General features: G+C 43.3%; 1 protein-coding gene across 1 annotated transcript; it reads right to left on the bottom strand.

The window, feature by feature from the left end:
* Positions 1 to 9,464: 9,464 nt before the first annotated feature.
* On the bottom strand, positions 9,465 to 17,470 carry LOC138083310 (pregnancy-associated glycoprotein 1-like). The gene is made up of 9 exons (XM_068977110.1): positions 17,370 to 17,470; positions 16,147 to 16,297; positions 15,054 to 15,171; positions 14,837 to 14,955; positions 13,949 to 14,142; positions 12,915 to 13,031; positions 11,475 to 11,616; positions 11,295 to 11,387; positions 9,465 to 9,611 (listed from the first exon to the last, which is right to left on the bottom strand). The coding sequence occupies exons 1-9, from the start codon at positions 17,468 to 17,470 to the stop codon at positions 9,465 to 9,467; spliced, it is 1,182 nt and encodes a 393-aa protein (XP_068833211.1).
* Positions 17,471 to 21,323: the final 3,853 nt, after the last annotated feature.

Genomic DNA, 21,323 nt, shown 5'->3' with positions numbered 1-21,323 from the left:
CATTACTCACAGAAAACTAGTCAATCTTATCACACTAGGACCACAGCCTTGTCTAACTCAATGAAACCAAGCCATGCCTGCAGGGCAACCCAAGATGGGCTGGTCATGGTGGAGAGGCCTAACACAATGTGGTCCACTGGAGAAGGAAATGGCAAGCCACTTCAGTATTCTTGCCTTGAGAACCCCATGAATAGTAGAAAAAGGCAAAATGATAGGATACCAAAAGAGGAACTCCCCAGGTCACTGGTGCCCAATATGCTACTGGCGATCAGTGGAGAAATAACTCCAGAAAGAGTGAAGGGATGGAGCCAAAGCAAAAACAATACCCAGCTGTGGATGTGACTGGTGACAGAAGGAAGACCCGATGCTATAAAGAGCAATACTGCATAGGAACCTGGAATGTCAGGTCCATGAATCAAGGCAAATTGGAAGTGGTCAAATGAGATGGCAAGGATGAACGTCGACATTCTAGGAATCAGCGAACTAAAATGGACTGGAATGGGTGAATTTAACTCTGATGACCATTATATCTACTACTGCAGGCAGGAATCCCTCAGAAGAAATGGAGTAGCCATCATGGTCAACAAAAGAGTCCAAAATGCAGTACTTGGATGCAATCTCAAAAATTGCAGACTGATCTCTGTTCGTCTGCAAGGCAAACCATTAAATATCACAGTTATTCAAGTCTATGCCCCAAACAGTAATGCTGAAGAAGCTGAAGTTGAACGGTTTTATGAAGACCTACAAGAACTTTTAGAACTAAGACCCAAAACAGATGTCCTTTTCATTATAGGGGACTGGAATGCAAAAGTAGGAAGTCAAGAACCACCTGGAGTAACAGGCAAATTTGGCCTTGGAATGCAGAATGAAGCAGGGCAAAGACTAATAGAGTTTTGCCAAGAAAATGAGCTGGTCATAGCAAACACCCTCTTCCAACAACACAAGAGAAGATTCTACACATGGACATCACCAGATGGTCAACACCGAAATCAAATTGACTATATTCTTTGCAGTCAAAGATGGAGAAGCTCTATGCAGTCAACAAAAACAAGACCAGGAGCTGACTGTGGCTCAGATCATGAACTCCTTATTGTCAAATTCAGACTTAAATTGAAGAAAGTAGGGAAAACCACTAGACCATTCAGGTGTGATCTAAATCAAATCCCTTATGATTATACAGTGGAAGTGAGAAATAGATTTAAGGGTCTAGATATGATAGATAAAGTGCCTGATTAGTTATTGACAGAGGTTCATGACATTGTATAGGAGACAGGGATCAAGACGATCCCCATGGAAAAGAAATGCAAAAAAGCAAAATGGCTGTCTGGGGAGGCCTTACAAATAGCTGTGAAAAGGAGAGAGGTGAAAAGCAAAGGAGAAAAGGAAAGATATAAGCATCTGAATGCAAAGTTTCAAAGAATAGCAAGAAGAGATAAGAAAGCCTTCTTCAGCGATCAATGCAAAGAAGTAGAGGAAAAGAACAGAATGGGAAAGACTAGAGATCTCTTCAAGAAAATTAGAGATACCAAGGGAACATGTCATGCAAAGATGGGCTCGACAACGGACAGAAATGGTCTGGACCTAATAGAAGCAGAAGATATTAAGAAGAGGTGGCAAGAATACACAGAAGAACAGTACAAAAAAGATTTTCATGCCCCAGATAAATATGATGATTTGATCACTAATCTAGAGCCAGACACCTTGGAATGTGAAGTCAAGTGGGCCTTAGAAAGCATCACAATGAACAAAGCTAGTGGAGGTGATGGAATTCCAGTTGAACTGTTTCAAATCCTGAAAGATGATGCTGTGAAGGTGCTGCACTCAATATGCAAGCAAATTTGGAAAACTCAGCAGTGGCCACAGGACTGGAAAAGGTCAGTTTTCATTCCAATTCCAAAGAAAAGCAATGCAAAAGAATGCTCAAACTACCGCACAACTGCACTCATATCACATGCTAGTAAAGTAATGCTCAAAATTCTCCAAGCCAAACTTCAGCAATACGTGAACTGTGAACTCCCTGAAGTTCAAGCTGGTTTTAGAAAAGGCAGAGAAACCAGAGATCAAATTGCCAAATTGCTGTGCACCGAAGAATTGATGCTTCTAAACTGTGGTGTTGGAGAAGACTTAAGAGTCCCTTGGACTGCAAAGAGATCCAACCAATACATTCTGAAGGAGATCAACCCTTGGATTTCTTTGGAAGGAAGGATGCTAAAGCTGAAGCTCCAGTACTTTGGCCACCTCATGCGAAGAGTTGACTCACTGGAAAAGACTCTGATGCTTGGAGGGATTGGAGGCAGGAGGAAAAGGGAACAACCGAGGATGAGATGGCTGGATGGCATCACAGACTTGATGGACGTGAGTCTGAGTGAACTCCTGGAGATGGTGATAGACAGGGAGGCCTAGCATGCTGCGATTCATGGAGTCACAAAGAGTCGGACACGACTGAGTGACTGAACTGAACTGAACTGAACTGAAATCAAAGAAAGTAAGGAAAACCACAAGAACATTCAGCTATGACCTAATTCAAATCCCGTATGGTTATATAGTGGAGATGAAGACTAGATTCTAGGTATTAGGTCTCTTAGCCTGCAGAACTATGGGTGGAGCCTTGTAACATTGTACGGGAGGTGGTCATCAAAACCACCCTCAAGAAAAACAAATGTGAGAAATCAAAATGGTTGCCTGAGGAGGCCTTAAAAGTAGCTGAGAAAATAAGAAAACTGAAAGGCAAAGGAGAAATGGAAAGATATACCCAATGGAATGCAGACTTCCACAGAATAGCAAGGAGAGATAAGAACGTCTTCATAAGTGAATAGTGAAAGAATTAGCGGAAAACAATAGAATTGCAAAGAGTATAGATCTCTTCAAGAAAAGTGGAGATACCAGAGGAACACTACATGCAAATATGGGCACAATAAAGGGCAGAAAAGTCAAAGACCTAACAGAAGCAGATGAGATTAAGAAGAGGTGGCAAGAATGCACAGAAGAACTATACAAAAATGGTCATAATGATGGGGATAGAGATGATGCTGGGGTCACTTACATAAAGCCAGATATACTGGAGTATGAAGTCAAGTGGGCTTTAGGAAGCATCACTACAAGCAAAGGTAGGGAAGGTGATGAAATTCCAGCTGAACTCTTTAAAATTTCTAAAGAATGAGCCTGTAAATATGCTGCATTCAATATATCAGCAAATTTGGAAAACTCATTAGTGGCTACGTGCTGAAAAAGGTCAGTTTTCATTCCAATCCAAAAGAAAGGCAATTCCAAATAATGTTCAACCTATCATGCCATTGTGCTCATCTCACTTGCTAGCAAGGTAATCCTCAATATGTTTCAAGCTAAGTTTCAACAGTACATGAACTGAGAGTTTCCAGCTATACAAACTGGTTTGAGGAAACAGAGATCAAATTGCCAACATACATTGGATAATAGACAAAGCAAGGGAATCCCAGAAAAATTTCTATCTGCTTCACTGACTATGCTAAAGCTTTTCACTGTGTGAACCACAACAAACTGTGGAAAATTCTTACGGAAATGGGAATACCAGTCACCTTACCTTTCTCCTAACTAGTCTGTATGTAGGTCAAAAAACGGCAGTTCGAATCAAACATAGAACTGAAAGATTTAAAACTGGGGAAGGGGCATGACAAGGTATACATAGTCACTCTGGTTATTTAACTTATATGTAGGATACATCATCCAATATACTGGCCTGGATAAATCCCAAGCTGGAATCAAGATTGCTAGGAGAAGTATCAATGTCTACAAATATGAAGATAACATCCCCATAATAGCAGAAATCAAAGAAGAACTAAAGAGCATCTTGATAAGGAGAGGATATTAAAAACCTAGCTTAAACTCAACATTTAAAAAACTATTCACAAAAAGATAGATACTCAACATTCAGGGCATCCAGTCCCAACATGTCAAGGCATATAGATGAGGGAAAAGTGGAAACAGTGGCAGATTTTATTTTCTTTGGTTCCAAAATCGCTATGGAACTTGACTGCAGCCACAAAATTAAAAGCCTCCCTGTCCATCACCAACTCCCGGAGTTCATTCAGACTCACGTCCATCGAGTCAGTGATGCCATCCAACCATCTCATCCTCTGTCGTCCCCTTCTCCTCCTGCCCCTAATCCCTCCAACATCACGGTCTTTTCCAGTGAATCAACTCTTCACATGAGGTGGCCAAAGTATTGGAGTTTCAGCTTCAGCATCAGTCTTTCCAAAGAATACGCAGAACTGATCTCCTTTAGGATGGACTGGTTGGATCTCCTTGCAGTCCAAGGGACTCTCAAGAGTCTTCTCCAAAAACACAGTTCAAACCCATCAATTCTTCGGTGCTCAGCTTTCTTCACAGTCCAACTCTCACATCCATACATGGCCACTGGAAAAACCATAGCCTTGACTACACGGACCTTTGTTGGCAAAGTAATGTCTCTGATTTTGAATATGCTATCTAGGTTGGTCATAAATTTCCTTCCAAGATGTAAGCATCTTTTAATTTCATGGCTGTAGTCACATTCTGCAATGACATTGGAGCCCCCAAAAATAAAGTCTGACACTGTTTCCACTGACTCCTCATCTATTTCCTAAGAAGTGATGGGACCAGATGCCATGATCTTTGTTTTTTGAATGTTGAGCTTTAAGCCAACTTTTTCACTCTCCTCTTTCACTTTCATCAAGAGGCATTTTAGTTGCTCTTCACTTTCTGCCATAAGGATGGTGTCATCTGCATATCTGAGGTTATTGATATTTCTCCTGGCAATCTTGATTCCAGCTTGTGCTTCTTCCAGCCCAGCATTTCTCATGATGTACTCTGCCTCTAAGTTAAATAAGCAGAGTTACAATATACAGCCTTGATGTACTCCTTTTCATATTTAGAACCAGTCTTTTGTTCCTTGTCCAGTTCTAACTGTTGCTTCCTGACCTCCATACAGGTTTCTGAAGAGACAGTTCAAGTGGTCTGTTATTCCCATCTCTTTCAGAATTTTCCACATTTTATAGTGATCCACACAGTCAAAGGCTTTGGCATAGTCAATAAAACAGAAATAGATGTTTTTCTGGAACTCTCTTGCTGTTTTGATGATCCAGCAGATGTTGGCAATTTGATCTCTGGTTCCTCTTCCATTTATAAAAGCAGCTTGAACAACTGAAAATTCAGGGTTCACTTATTGCTGAAGCTTGGCCTGGAGAATTTTGAACATTACTAGTGTGTGAGTTGAGTGCAACTGTGCAGAAGTTTGAGCATTCTTTGGCATTTGCTTTCTTTGGAATTGGAATGAAAACTGACTTTTTCCAGTCCTGTGGCCACTGCAGAGTTTCCAAATTTGCTGGTATATTGAGTTCAGCACTTTCACAGCATCATCTTTTAGGATTTTAAATAGCTCAACTGGAATTCCATCACATCCACTAGCTTTGTTCGAAGTGATGCTTTCTAAGGCCCACTTGACTTCACATTCCAGGATGTCTGACTTTAGTTGAGTGATCACACCACTGTGTTTATCTGGGTTGTAAATCTCTTTTTTGTACAGTTCTTCTGTGTATTCTTGCCACCTCTTCTTAATATTTTCTGCTTCTGTTAGGTTCATACTCTTTCTGTCCTTTATCAAGCCCATCTTTGCATGAAATGTTCCCTTGGTATCTCTAACTTTCTTGAAGAGATCTCTAGTCTTTCCTATTCTGTTGTTTTCCTCTATTATTTGCATTGATCACTGAGGAAGGCTTTCTTATCTCTCCCTGCTATTCTTTGGAACTCTGCATTCAGATGCTTTTATCTTTCCTTTTCTCCTTTGCTTTTCACTTCTCTTCTTTTCACAGGTATTTGTAAGGTCTCCTCAGACAGTCATTTTGCTTTTTTGCATTTCTTTTCCATGGGGATGATCTTGATCCCTGTCTCCTGTACAAGGTCACAAATTTCCGTCCATAGTTCATCAGGCACTCTGTCTATCAGATCTAGCCCCTTAAATCTATTTCTCACTTCCACTGTATAGTCCTCAAATTGTTGTTGTTGTTGTTTTTATTTTTTCGTTGTTGTTGTTGCTGTTCCATACCCACTGGGACTGGTGGGTGGTAATCTGGTACTATTGCTTAGGCAGAAACAATCAATATTCAGGCTTCAATTGAAGAAAGTAAGGAAAACCACTAGACCATTAAGCTATGACCTAAATCAAACCCCTTATGATTATACAGTGGAGAAGAAAATAGATTCAAGGGATTAGGTCTGGTAGCCTGAAGAACTATGGATGGAGGTTTGTAAAATAGTACAGGAAGTGGTGACCAAAACCATCCCCAAGAAAAACAAATGTGAGAAGGCAAAGTGGTTGCCTGAGGAGGCCTTGAAAACAGCTGATAAAATAAGAGAAGTGAATACAAACAAGAAAAGGAAAGATATACCCAATGAAATGCAGAATTCCAGAGAATAGCAAGGAGAGATAAGAAAGTCTTAGTAGGTGAAAAGTGCAAGAATTACAGGGAAATAATAAATTGTAAATAGCATAGATCACTTCAGGAAAATTGGAGATACCATAGGAATACTTAATGGAAAGATGGGCACAATAAAGGACAGAAAACTCAAAGACATAACAGAAGCAGATGAGATTAAGAGGTAACAAGGATGCACAGAAGAACTGCACAAAAATGGTCATAATGACCCGGATAGAGATGACGTTGGGGTCACTTATGTAAAGCCAGATATACTAGAACATGAAGTCAAGTGAGCCTCAGGAAGCATCACTACAAACAAAGCTAGTGGAGGTGATGGAATTCCAGCTGAGCTGTTTAAAACATCGTAAAGAATGAGGTTGTAACAGTGCTGTGTTCAATATGGCACCAAATTTGGAAAACTCAGCAATGGCCACAGTGCTGGAAAAGGTCAGTTTTCATTCCAATCCCAAAGAAAGGCAATTCCAAAGAATGTTTAACCTATCATGCAGTTGTGCTCATCTCACATGCAGGCAAGATAATGCTCAAAATCCTTCAAGCTAAGCTTTACAGTACATGAACAGAGAACTTCCAAATGTACAAACTGGTTTGAGGAACCAGAGATCAAATTGCCAACATCCATTGGACCATAGAAAAAGCAAGGGGATTCCAGTAAATCATCTGCATCTGCTTCACTGACAATATAAAGCCTTTCACTGTGTAGACCACAACAAACTGTGGAAAATTCTTAAGAGAATGGGAGTAGCAGATCACCTTACCTGTCTCCTGAAAGTCTGTATGTAGGTCAAAAAGGGGCAGTTAGAATCAGACATGGAACAACTAAAAGATTTACAATTGGGAAAGGAGCATGACAAGGTATACATTGTTATTTTGGTTATTGAACTTGTACATAGGAAAGATCATTCAATATGCTGGACTGCATAAATGCCAAGATGGAATCAAGATTGCTGGGAGAAATATCAACATCCACAGATATGAAGATGACACCACCCTAATAGCAGAAAGCAAAGAACTAAAGACCAATTAGTAAGGAGCGGAGATGAAAAAAAGTTGGCTTAAAACTCAACATTCAAAAAACTATTCACAAAAAGATACTCAACATTCACGGCATCCAGTCCCACAACTTCATGGCATATAGATGATGGAAAAGTGGAAATAGTGGCAAATTTTATTTTCTTGGACATCAAAATTACTATGGACCTTGACTGCAGCCACAAAATTAAGACACTTGCTCCTTGGAAAGAAGAAATATTGTGAAAAATCTGTGCTGCTGCGCTGCTGCTAAGTTTCTTCAGTCATGTCCAACTCTGTGCCACCCCATAGCCAGCCCACCAGGCTCTGCCGTCCCTGGGATTCTCCAGGCAAGAACACTGGAGTGGGTTGCCATTTCTTTCTCCATTGCGTGAAAGTGAAAAGTGAAAGTGAAGTCGCTCAGTCGCGTCCGACTCATAGCGACCCCATGGACTGCAGCCTACCAGGCGGCTCCATCCATGGGATTTTCTAGGCAAGAGTACTGGAGTGGCTTGCCATTGCCTTCTTGGATGAAAAACCTGTACAGTGTATTAAAAAGCAGATTCTCACTTTGCTACAAAGGTCTATAGTGTCAAAGCTATGATTTTTCCAGTAATCATGTACAGATGTGAGATCTGGACCATACAAAGGATGAATGCCAAAGAAGTGAGCTTTTGAATTGTGGTGCTTGAGAAGATTCTTGAGAGTCCCTTACACAACAAGGAGATTACACCAGTCAATCTGAAAGGAAATCAACTTCTGACCCCTGCTGTCTTAGCTGAGGCATCTACTGAGGGACTCCAGGAGGAAAGAACGGATGCTTCCACTGCAAAGGTGCCTAACCATGGCAGCTCCAAGCAAATAGTTTGTAGCTCCACCCCTGGAGGAAGCCCAGAAAGGCTGAAGGCTCTGTGTAGCCTGGGTCCCCCGATACATGCGTTGCATTCTCCCCAGCAGCACTGGAGGCCAAGGAAGGGGCATTCTTGGCCCTGGAGGAGGAGGATGCCTCAGGGATCCACTGGGACCACCACTTACCAAGTAGGCCTGGAAAGGAAAGAACAGGCATACGTGGCAGAGAGCTGGTTACTGGGGTGTGGGAACAGAGGGAACCAGCTCTGCATGAAGTACCTCACTCAAAAACCCCTGGAAGAGAAGTCCAGTGATAAGATCATCTGAGATAGGATGAAGAGAGTCTATTTCATTACCCCTTCTAGTTCCTATGAATGAGGATATGGTGGAGTTGGTGGGTCATCACAAACTCTTGCATGGCCTAGACCATCTGCCAGTTGCTTTCCTTGGGGCTGCCTATCCCCAGCTTCAGTCATGTAGTTTATGGAGGAAATTGACAATCATGTGTGCTGCTGAGTCAAAGGCCAATGACCATGTAAAACCAATCATAGGACCCCATGGCCCTGCCAGGTTGGTTGATCTAGGGCTGTACAGGTGAACTGAGGTGAATCATTCAGGGAATACCCTTGAACTCTAATGGCTCCCAGCTTCTTTCCTTACTAGGAGATGCCTTCAGGATATAAAACCCTAGGACAGGTAGCTTGACTCCCTCACTAGGTGTAGAAGTCTTAAGAAAGAAAGTTGTCAGGCTAAGACCACCAAAAGAGAGGGAAGAGAAAGACCGAGGGTGAGAAAGAGAGAACTGATGACTTCTGCTTTCTTGGGTCAAGTCACTGAGATCTTTGTATTTGCTCTGATTCTTGTGTCCTGGATTCCCAGAATCATTTCAATGAGTCTCCCTTTTCCTTGAAGCCAGTTGGAGTAGGGTACCTCCCAATTTTGTTTCAGACTTGGTTCTAGATCCTTCACCCTGGACACAAACAGAGGCAACCATTTGTTTCAGTACAATTAAGAGTGAAACCCTTTATTCTTTATTGAGAATAGGGTGTGCAGACCACCAAACACAGTTTACCAGTCTCCTGGGCAGGAGTGCCCAAGATGTGACTGAGTGTGTATTAGGAGCAGCCTTACTGATTCCTGAACCACTCCAAGCATTTACACTGCCCTTGCCAGGCCAATCCTGTCATTTCCTCGATCATAGACTGAGAAATACAGCCTCAGGAAGATGTCACCCAGGATCCAGGTCTCTATAGGTGGACTCACAGCGATCTCTTCAAAGATGAAATAACAGCCTCTATAATCCTGAGGGAGTCAGAGAGACATATCAGTCACCATGAGCCCTTACCAGTGACTCTCCCCAACACCCAGACCCAGCAAAATACTTTGTTTTATTTCCCTCTTTTGGTAAGTAGCAAGGGGTTTTCTCATGAGCAGGGTCTATGAGAGTTCATCCAAAACCAAAGAGGGCCAAGACGTGAGGTTGCCATGTGGAAAGGTGTGGGGGAGGAGAGGACTGGGAGTGGGGAAACAGAGGAACGAAAAACAAAGTCTTACTGTAGAGCATAAGGGATTATATTAAATATTCAGTGATAAATCACATGAAAAAGAATAAGAAAATATATATATTTTAATGTGTATAACTGAGTAACCTTGCTGTGCAGCAGAACTTAATGCAACACTGAAGATTAGCCACACTTCAATATAATTTTTTTAGAAAAGAACAAGTGTGTCCATAGCTTTCCTCATTCTCAGTTGCTTTCCTTCTCACTCCTGCTCCTTATTTTCTCTGCAGAGAATGCTGGTTCTCCTTTGGCAACCCCACAATCCATACTTTATTAAAAAAACTTTATTTTGTATTCGAGTATAGCTGATTAACAATAATCTGAATTTCAGGTGGACAGTAAAGGGACTCAACCATAGGTATTCAAGCATCCTGGTCCCAAAGACACCCCTCCCATCCAGGATAACTGAGCAGATTTCCCTGTGCTACACAGTAACTCATTGTTGGTTATCCATATTAAATAGAGCAGTGCCCACAACACTTTCTTGAAGACTTAACTCAGGAACGCTGTTAAGCCTCCTTTAGCCCACACTCACCCTCTTTGGCCACTCCAGGCTTGGTTGGGTAACGTACTCTGGTTCCCCATCCCCACTGCTCAGTCTGTAGCCCTCATCACCCATCGTAAGTCCCTGGTGCCCCAGTGCAGACCACCTGGGATTCCATTTGGATGGAATCCCGTGTAGTTCTGCCTAGAACCAAGCAACCCTCCATAAGGCTCAATGAGTTTGTGGTTTTACAATTCCTGAAATTCCCTCTTTTCCTCAGAGCCTTCTTTGAGCCCATCAGCCTGCTCTGAACTCCTGCTGGGATCTGACATGAAGCCTCCACCCACTGCCGGGGCTGAGCAGTCACAGTGCACCCTTTATTCATATTAGCATCCAACCTCCCCACAGAGGGGTCGGGTACCCCAACTCACAAAGGAGGCACCTGGCTGGAGCAAGGGAAAGATGCAGCTGAGAACTAGGCTGACCAAGTAATTTAACATCCAAACCAGGAAAACTGTGAGAAGGGAAGGGAGACTGTTAACTTATGCTGGAACATCATACTGGGACTGTCCTCAGCATTCTCCTTGTCACATGACCTATTTCAGGGACTGCTAGTGCTGAATTCCATGTTCATGCACCTACAGGTTCAGATTGAATTGAAGTTCTTTGAGGACTGAGGACTTTAGTGTTCCCCTCTCCCTGACTCCCACCATTCCATATGGTGTGGCCTCTCCACATTTATTTCAGGAAAGTCAGTGTCTCACACGGCCCTTTATTCTCAAATGATTGGTTTTGTGGGAGGCACTGGCCCAGCCCCACAGCTCAGCAGCATCTGCAATGGTGTGACATGGCCTCCAGAGGGCGCCCTCCTCCCTGCAGCAGCCCAAGGGTTCCTGCATGCTCCAGTTTGAGAACCAACCCTCAGTACTGTCCCCTCACCTTGAGGATGTAGGCTCGAGCTGGCACTGGGTAGTTGATACCGTTGATGGTGAAAATAATAGGAGGCAGGTCCACAGAACATGAAACGTAGTGCTGTTAGAGAGAGAGGGTGAGAGGTTGACCCTGGAGATCCTTGTTGTGTGTGGAGACTGGGAGTGACCCTGAGGCATGACCCTTCACCTTGGAACCCCATGGCGTGGCGCCGATGAGCTTCCGTATGTTATTGACCAGTGTTCTTGGGCCTTTGATCACTGATACCCCGGTGTCAACAACGGCCTCGCAGCCACCAGAACAAGCAATAACCTTTCTTCTCATGGAGATGCTGAGAGACAAAGGAAGAAAGTGGGCATCATGGTCACTCTGAGTCTCCCCAGAGTTGTCCCCTTCCTGACTGTCTCCTGAACAGCCCTTTGTCTCTTGGCCTCTTTTCCTTTGCTCTTGACATAGCACCTTTCTTGACATCCTCCAATACTGTATGAACACACCAGGATCTTTTGTACCTTGACAGGATCTTTTGTACCTTGCCTCCCTTAAGTGCCTGGCACACAGTGGATACCCAATGCTTGTCTGTTCAATGAGTGAATGAGGACTGAGAAAACAATAAGAAACCTCCAGAGAGCTGTATCTGATGGGGAAAAAATAACAGGTCACACACACAGAGTGAAGATGGAGATTCGCAAGGGCAGCAGATTCTCATAGTAGGGGAGAGAGGGACTCCTCTGGGAGAGGGTGTCTGCCAGCACTGCTCCTACAACTAGCTCAGACGCTGAGACCCTGGCAAGGAAATACATGACTAGCCAACAGAAACTCCAAAGGACAGGTCAGCTTTTATCTGAGCGTATGACAGAATCCTATCAATTATGCCTCTTGTCCTCAGGTCACTCCTGGAACCCACCTTCCTGATTCTCTGTTATAGCCTCTGTCCCACTGTGTGCCCAAGAACATGGGGTGTCCTTTGTATTAATTGCTTTCACATCTTAAGACTGCAGCCAACCTCTCTCCACTGCTGGGTAGCTCCTCCCTAAAAAGACCAGTTTTGCCCATTTTCTCAGGACTGTTCCTGTTTTTAAAATGGCATTATCTGTACTGAGAACTTCCTATGTCCTAGGTAGCCCTGGAGATTCGCTCATCTTATCATAACTCTGTTCAGGCTGGAGAAATTCTCCCTGATCCTCTATTTACCACACTGTAGAGTCCTCTAATCATGTTCCCCACCTCAAAGGGCAGTGGCTGCAGCATTCTCCCAGCTGCAAAGACCTCTCTGATGCCTTTTAGGACCCTGGTCCAAGCCATGCTCAGAAGGCCTGGGGATTAAGAACCTATGGGTTGTTTGTGTATCTATGTGCTTATGTGTTTGTTTTTATGTGTTGATTGAACTGAACTGGTATGTGTCTCTGTGTGTGCTTGTGTGTCTCTGACTAGCTATGCATGTTTTTATGTGTTGCTGTGTATGTTTATATGTGGCTGCTTGTGTGTTTTCATGTTTGTCTATCTGTGTTGTTGTGGGTAGTGTATATCTGTGTGATTGTGTGTTTGAGAATGCATTTGTGTGTGTCTGCCTGTGTCCATGAACAGTAGTGGGAGCATCACTTGGACTGACCCTCAGAAGCAGAGGCTTACCGGTCCATGTGTACAATCCAGTCACCCGCTTGGATCAATGGTACCCAGTTGAGCTCTCCCTTGTAGTAGTGGTGGTCCACCCCACCAAACATCACCACACTGCCCTCCTGCTCATCTCTGTAGAGAGAAGTGATGGGGGGATCCTTGGAGGACAGTAACAACACTTTCTGAGAGCTATGCTTGTCCACCCATCAAGGCCCTAATAAGGTCCCCATGTGCAGATGCAGAAATCGAGTCTAGGAGAGATTGAGATCCAGATTGAGGTCTGTTACTGGCTAATGAATGGCACAGAGGAGGTTAGAAGCTGAAGCACTTGGCAAGGCTCCACCCACTATGTCTTCTGAAGATGCCCTGGACCTCCAGCGACCTGAGTGTTCAGACACCTTCAGAGAACAGGGTACTGAAGTGTTTTTGGCTTTCCCCTTGTCCACCTTGTCATTTTTCAGGAAAATCAAGGCCTGGGAGTTCTAAGCGTGTGGGTTCAGTCACCCAGAATTGGCTCCAATGGCATGTGACCTCTAATGTCAAAAGGGCTCCAAACTCAAAAGGGACCCCGCTTCTGCTCTCCCTTTCATGAAATGCCTCATATTTCTTGAACAACGGGTCCCACACTTTTGTGTCCCACACTTTCATTTATCACTGGGTCCTACAAATTGGGTAGCTGGTCCTGGGCTTCCAGTGAAATGAAAATGATAAAGGAAAGATATTCACCATCCTTCTCCTTCATTCCTTATCAAATTCATAAGCAAATCCTAATGCCTTTTCCTTGAACTTGTTTCCTGTTGCCTTCCATTAGCCTTCCTCCTCACTCACCCCCCTAGACCAAGTTACTGGTCTTGAGCCCAGGAGTAGGCTTCCAATAAACTTTTATTCCTAAAAGCCAGGGGTGAAGCCAGGTAAGGTCCTGGGTCCATAGTTATCCTGGGTTAGATTATCTCTCAGATACTTCTTATTCAAGTGTTGTGTAAATTTTTGTGCAACTGAAAGTATCTTGCAGCTAATTAGGAGAAAGAGATTGTCCATCTCAGACTTACTTGCTCAAGTAGAAGGCAAAAACAGGCTCAGAAATGGCACCTTCATTCTTCAGCTTGTCAAAGATGGGGATTGCTCCAGAAGAGGACATGTTGGGGTAGTTCAAGCCCAAGACGCCATCAAAAGTTATATCCTCAAACCCGTATTCCGCCATGCTTAGACCGAATGGCTGGTCAGTGCTTACAAGGTCCCCAATCTGTGGGAAAGAAAAGTGTTCCCATTTACAGATACATGAAGTGGGGGAAGCAGGCCATAGGCTCATTACACTCTCAAGGGTCCTCTAGAGTGAGAACTCATTCATCAGGCCCCTTGACTTCTCAGGTCCCCAGTTTCCCACTCTGGATACCTGAAGCACCTGACTGCCCCCAGGGTCCCCAAGTCAGTTTTATCCTGTCCCCAAACACCCCACAGCAATTTCAGTCCTGAAAAGCCAGCCTAATTCCACCTTTTATGACATGTGTGCCCTCCGCAAGGCCCTTGCTGTCTGTACCTCAGTTTCCTCATATGTCTCATGAGCTAATCAGAGTAACTGCTGTGTGGGGTTGTTGCAGGACTAAACCAGTTATCACCTGAAAGTGCCTGGAACAGTCTGTGAATATAAAAGTAGGTGCTTTTTTCCCCTCTTCTCGCTCCCAGCAAAATGATCCTTGAACTGCTCATGGGCAGAGGAGGTGCAAGTCCACACCTCAAACCACTCTCTGGGTGAGCTAATCTGCTTGCTCATGTGTCACCACGGACATTGCTTCCCCAGAGACATGATCCTGTGGATAAGATGGCCAATATCTATGGGAGTTAGGCTAGGAAGGGTCCTGGCAGGTGGTCTTGCATCTGTTTTGCCAGCATTGGTCAGTCCATAGCCACTCCTGACTCAGCATATGTCACACTGTTACCCGAACTGTGTCATGAGCAACAACTCCTTTCATTCTCCCAGATCCATAGGTGACGCTGAAGGTCTTATTGGTAATCCGGAAGGTAGAAGACTGAAGATATCTGAATCTATTGTGTGTAGCTGGAGACACAAGAGATGAGTGCCATCAGGTGCCAAGGATGGAAACAGGGCGGCAGGGCAAGTGAAGGATGGTCCGGGTACGGGGTGTCTGTACTCACAACAGGCTGGAATGGCGCAAAAGTCAGAGGACACCCACAAGTCAGATGAGCCTGTGTCAAAGATAACCTGGAATTCCTGAGGGGGTGTTCCAATGGTGATGCTACCCATGTAGACCACCTACAGGGAGAAGGATGGAGTGGGTTAGTGCAGAAATGGCTACCCTCAATTCCCACACTGATGCCTCCCTCTGGGTGTCACATATTTCTTGAGATCACTTTCTAACCACCGTGCAGTTCATAGACTTTGGTCACAGAGGTATCTGCATTTGATATATTTTCGCTATGCTACATTGTATGCAGTATATTGACTCTATGACCAGGCGCTGAAGTGGTACCTCCTGCATGGGAAGCCCAGAGACATAACCACTGGGCCTCCAGGACCACTGGGCACACAAGGAAGTCCTGGTGCCTTCATTTGAGAAGCTCTGTAGTCTCTTCAATCCCAGACTTAGAACCCCCTTCTCCAGGAGGTCCTTCTTGTTCAACCCTAGCCACTCCCTCCAAACTCAGATCACATCCAATTAACACCACACAGGTTACCATTTCATTTGACATGTATTTACTCTTTGCCTATCTCTCAGGCTGGCATGAGCATTTTTTAATACAAAATAAGCCCTTTGTCTAATCTGAAAACAGTAACCACAGTTATTCTTATGGCCATACAAGGGAATACAGGTTCAGTAACTTTATACTGCTGTCTTTCTTGCATCTGTGAAAACTGAATTCCTCTACCTGGGGATTCACAATTGCTTTGCAGTTGGTTCTGCCTTTTGATCAGAGATGGTTCACCGTTCATCTGTAACTGTGGGGCTCACTTAGTTCAGAAGGAACAATCTTCCTCAAACTAATGACCCATGTTTGACACAGAAATGGATATTTACCTGCCACCTGGTAATTGCCAGGTCCAGTCACAAAGACAAACAGTTGTGGAGGAAAGTGCCTTCTCCTCTGGTCGGGGTCCCTGTTTTCCGGTGTCTCGGCCTCCTGCAGGACCCCCAACCCCAACATCCCACCTGGCACCTCCAGATGAGCCCCAGTGCTAGGCTAGAGCACCAGGGGGCGCTGTGGAGCACCATCAACCCGAAATACTCACATCTTCGATGTTTCTCAGCGGGTGAATAGTTAAATTTGAGCCACGAAAAGAAATCTGGGACAGTCTGTAAGCATGCTCCTTCAGGAAATTGTTCAGCATGTTTTTTCCCCTGAGGGTGTTTCTCATGGTCTTCACTCTCCTTAGAGGTATTCTTTCACCGAGCATTTGACAAAGAAAACAAACAAGATGCCACAATTAGCTGTCAGTGTTAAGGTATAACTGTCATTGTAATGGCCCTGTGTGTTTTCTAATCATTTTTATGAGGTACATTATTATCAGAATTTTATGCATATACCATGGCAAAGACATAGATTTGAATACAGGATCTGTTCTGCAGCCTTGGGTAAGCTGTATGACCATGTGGTGTCTCAGTCTCCCCTTCGGTAAAATGGTGGAATGTAACAATACAAACCCTCCAGAAAGAATATCTTGGGGATAAGTGAAGTGATAGATATAAGGTACCTGATAAATAGAAAGTGTCAACAATGACAGCCATTAGCATTTATTTTGCCATCCCACTCATTCCTTCTCATAGAACCTCAAGGAATAAGACAGAAGGGGGACTATTATCGTCTTTTAGAAGAGAGCAATTTGAAATGCAAGAGGTTTCTGAATTGGCTGTGGTCACACTGCTTGTCAGATATAAAACAGTGTATATAAAACAGTGTATCTTTCTCCAAGTTGAAAGATAAGAGAGAGTTGAAAGAAGAATCCAAGATATAGGAACGACTAAGGGAAATTCAGAGGCTTGAGAAGGAAGTAAGAGTCAAGTGAACAATTAAAAGCAAACAACACAAATAAAAATACACTCCCAGTGACTTCCAAAGAGATGGAGAGACAAATGACAGTGATACAGAGATGCAGACATAGGCATATACACACTGAAGTAGACAGGAAGAAAAGAGGACATGTTGAATAAAATGTAGAAATGCTATTCCACAGGACCACATCGACATCTTCATAGACTGTGCACTGAACAGTTGCAAGGAGTTGCATTTTCAATGGGTAATGACATGACTGGACCCCAAAATTTGTGCAACCCAACCAAAATCTTGGAATCCACATTTCCTATAGCAAGTTACTTATCAATAAGTAAGAGTGGAGCTTTAAGACTCTTAGGGAAATATTCCATTCCCTTCTAAACCTGATGGCTGGAAGAATAATCAGATGAAAAGAAAAATCCGAGAAAGGAATATGATGTGGCTTACAGTCCCCATACTTACTTGACTATGCACTCTGAGAAGGCCACCAGCCAGAGGAGCACAATCCACTTCATGCTTCTTTCCTGGGTCCAAGTATTCAGGGAAGTTTGGGTTCTTAGCATGTAATGGTGACCAGGAGCCCCTAGTTATATATGATCTGACCTACCCGACTTTTCCCCTTTAGGCCACTAAAAGATCTGAAAAAAACACAAAGGTCTCGATAAAATCTTTATCTTCATCAGTGTCCTTGGTGAGTAGCCTTTGAAGCTTCTCAGAATACAGAGTATTGAACTGTAATTTCTTCCTTGAAGCTTGGCTGGAAAATCAAACTGATCTACATGGACATCTAAGAAGTTTGAGAACCTTGCCTACATGGAGAAAAAACTACTAAGAACATCATGAAAATGGATACTAGGGGCTGTGCTCAACATTCTTGGTTTCATGTCATCTTCCTAGGCACTTCATGAGAAATGCATTGCTGTCTTCATTGAAGAGGAGATTGCTAGGAGGATAAATGGTCAAATGGCAAAGTGAAGACTTCAGGGACAGCTTAAGAACATACAACTGGCTTTAGGTAGTGGGTCTAATGGCAGACATCAGGGGCACCTATGATGCCAGGCTGCATCAAAGATTTCGGGAAGAATATTACTTTAATTGTATGGTTTCAGTATTGGAAGATATGTTGTATGCATCCACAAGATATTTTATATCTTCCAACAACTGGACAAGGAAGAACTGTGTGCTAGGTCCTGGGTTAAAGGCTTCAAAGTCAAAGTTAATCAAAACAAAAGTAGTCTTTAACTTCAGAGAGCTAGCAGTCTAGTTCTCACAAATTCATGGCCCCAGGAGGCAGGAGATATGATACTAAGACTAGGTGGACATGTTGGAATCTGGGCAGCACAGGCCTTACCACTGGGAGCAGCCTTTCCTCCACTTCACCCATGCTGGAAAGCGGGCCAGTTGGCCATGTTTTCAAGAGAATTGGAAGTTTGGATATTTATGTACAATCTACTAATTTTAATGTTAGCAACTAACTCCCCCCCCCCAAGGAAAAAAAAAAAAAAACAGTGGGAATGAAATATCCACAGCGATGTGCTGGAATCAGCCTTCAGTCTCTGCAATTTTTTGTTTCTGGCCAAGAGTTGGGAGTGCAGTAGGGACAGAGAGGAATTTAATTCATGTTGTTCTATTTAAAAAGGGACTGAATGCATACTAAACATGCTGACACATTGGAAAATACCCTGATATTAGGAAAGATTGAAGGCAGAAGGAAAAGTGGAAGACAAAGAATGAGATGGTTAGATGGCATCACTAAGTCGATGGACATGAGCTTGAGCAAGTTCCGGGAGTTAGTGATGGATAGGAAAGCCTGGCATGCTGCAGTCTATGGTGTTGCAAAGAGATGGACACAACTGAACTACTGAACTGAACTGAACCCATTAAGAACAAAGACTAATAAATCTAATTGCATCAGGTTGTTGGCTAGCTACCTGTAACAACAAATTACTTCAGTTCAGTTCAGTCCAGTTCAGTCGCTCAGTCGTGTCAGACTCTTTGCAACCCCATGAATCGAAGCACACCAGGCCTCCCTGTCCATCACCAACTCCTGGACTTCACCCAGACTCATGTCCATCGAGTCAGTGATGCCATCCAGCCATCTCATCCTCGGTCGTCCCCTTCTTCTCCTGCCCCCAATCCCTCCCAGGCAGAGTCTTTACCCATGAGCCAACTCTTCTCATGATGTGACCAAAGTACTGGAGTTTCAGTTCTAGCATCATTCCTTCCAAAGAAATCCCAGGGCTGATCTCCTTCAAATGGACTGGTTGGATCTCCCTGCAGTCCAAGGGACTCTCAAGAGTCTTCTCCAACACCACAGTTCAAAAGCATCAATTCTTCAGTGCTCAGCTTTCTTCACAGTCCAACTGTCACATCCATACATGACCACCGGAAAAACCATAGCCTTGACTAGATGGACCATTGTTGGCAAAGTAATGTCTCTGCTTTTGAATATGCTATCTAGGTTGGTCATAAATTTCCTTCCAAGATGTAAGCGTCTTTTAATTTCATGTCTGAAGTCACATTCTGCAGTGATATTGGAGCCCAAAAAAAGAAAGTCTGACACTGTTTCCACTGATTCCTCATCAATTTCCCATGAAGTAATGGGACCAGATGCCATGATCTTTGTTTTTTGAATGTTGAGCTTTAAACCAACTTTTTTACTCTCCTCTTTCACTTTCATCAAGAGGCTTTTTAGTTTCTCTTCATTTTCTGCCATAAGGGTGGTGTCATCTGCATATCTGAGGTTATTGATATTTCTCCCACCAATCTTGATTCTAGCTTGTGCTTCTTCCAACGCAGCGTTTATCATAATGTACTCTGCATCTAAGTTAAATAAGCAGGGTGACAATATGCAGCCTTGACGTACTCCTTTTCTGATTTGAAATCAGTCTGTTTTTCCATGCCCAGCTGTTATTGTTGCTTCCTGACATGCATACAGGTTTCTCAAGAAGCAGGTCAAGTGGTCTGGTATCCCCATCTCTTTCAGAGTTTTCCACAGTTTATTGTGCTTCACACAGTCAAAGGCTTTGGCATAGTCAATAAAGCAGAAATAGATGTTTTTCTGGAACTCTTGCTTTTTCAATGAGCCATTGGATGTTGGCAATTTGATCTCTGGTTCCTCTGCCTTTTCTAAAACCAGCTTGAACATCAGGGAGTTCATGGTTCACGTATTGCTAAAGCCTGTCTTGGAGAATTTTGAGCATTACTTTACTAGCATGTGAGATGAGTGCAATTGTACAGTAGTTTGCACATTCTTTGGGATTGCCTTTCTTTGGGATTGGAATGAAAACTGACCTTTTCCAGTCCTGTGGCCATTGCTATGTTTTCCAAATTTGTTGGCATATTGAGTGCAGCACTTTCACAGCATCATGTTTCAGGATTTGAAACAGCTCAACTGGGATTCCATCACCTCCACCAGCTTTGTTCGTAGTGATGCTTTCTAAGGCCCATTTAACTTCACATTCCAGGATTTCTGGCTCTAGATGAGTGATCACACCATAGTGATTTTCTGGGGCTGAAGATCTTTTTTTGTACAGTTCTTCTGTGTATTGTTGCCACCTCTTCTTAATATCCTCTGCTTCTGTTAGGTCCATACTATTTCTGTCCTTTATTTAGCCCACTTTTGCATGAAATGTTCCCTTGGTATCTCTAATTTCTTGAAAGATCTCCAGTCTTTCCCATTCTGTTCTTTTCCTCTATTTCTTTGCTTTGATCACTGAATAAGACTTTCTTATCTCTTTTTGCTCTTCTTTGGAACTCTGCATTCAGATGCTTATATCTTTCCTTTTCTCCTTTGCTTTTTGCTTCTCTTCTTTTCACAGCTATTTGTAAGGCCTCCACAAACAACCATTTAGCTTTTTTGCATTTCTTTTCTGTGGGGATGATCTTGGTCCCTCTCTCCTGTACAATGTCACGAACCTCTGTCCATAGTTCATCAGGCACTCTATCTATCAGATCTAGGCCCTTAAATCTATTTCTAACTTCCACTGTATAGTCATAAGGGATTTGATTTAGGTCATACCTGAATGGTCTAGCGGTTTTCCCTACTTTCTTCAATTTAAGTCTGAGTTTGGTAATAAGGGGTTCATGATCAGAGCCACCATCAGCTCCTAGTCTTGTTTTTGCTGACTGTATAGAGCTTCTCCATCTTTGGCTGCAAAGAATATAATCAATCTGATTTTGGTGTTGACCATCTGGTTATGTCCATGTGTAGAGTCTTCTCTTGTGTTGTTGGAAGAGGGTTTTTGCTATGAGCAGTGCATTTTCTTGGCAAAATTCTATCAGTCTTTGCCCTGCTTCATTCCACATCCCAAGGCCAAATTTGCCTGTTACTCCAGGTGTTTCTTGACTTCCTACTTTTGCATTCCAGTCCCCTATAATGAAAAGGGCATCTTTTTGGGGTGTTAGTTCTAAAAG

Source organism: Capricornis sumatraensis, chromosome 8 (assembly GCF_032405125.1).
Source record: "Capricornis sumatraensis isolate serow.1 chromosome 8, serow.2, whole genome shotgun sequence".
NCBI classification, from domain to species: domain Eukaryota; kingdom Metazoa; phylum Chordata; class Mammalia; order Artiodactyla; family Bovidae; genus Capricornis; species Capricornis sumatraensis.
The sequence above is the reverse complement of the archived record's forward strand: the minus strand, read 5'-3'. Positions and strand labels throughout refer to the sequence as shown.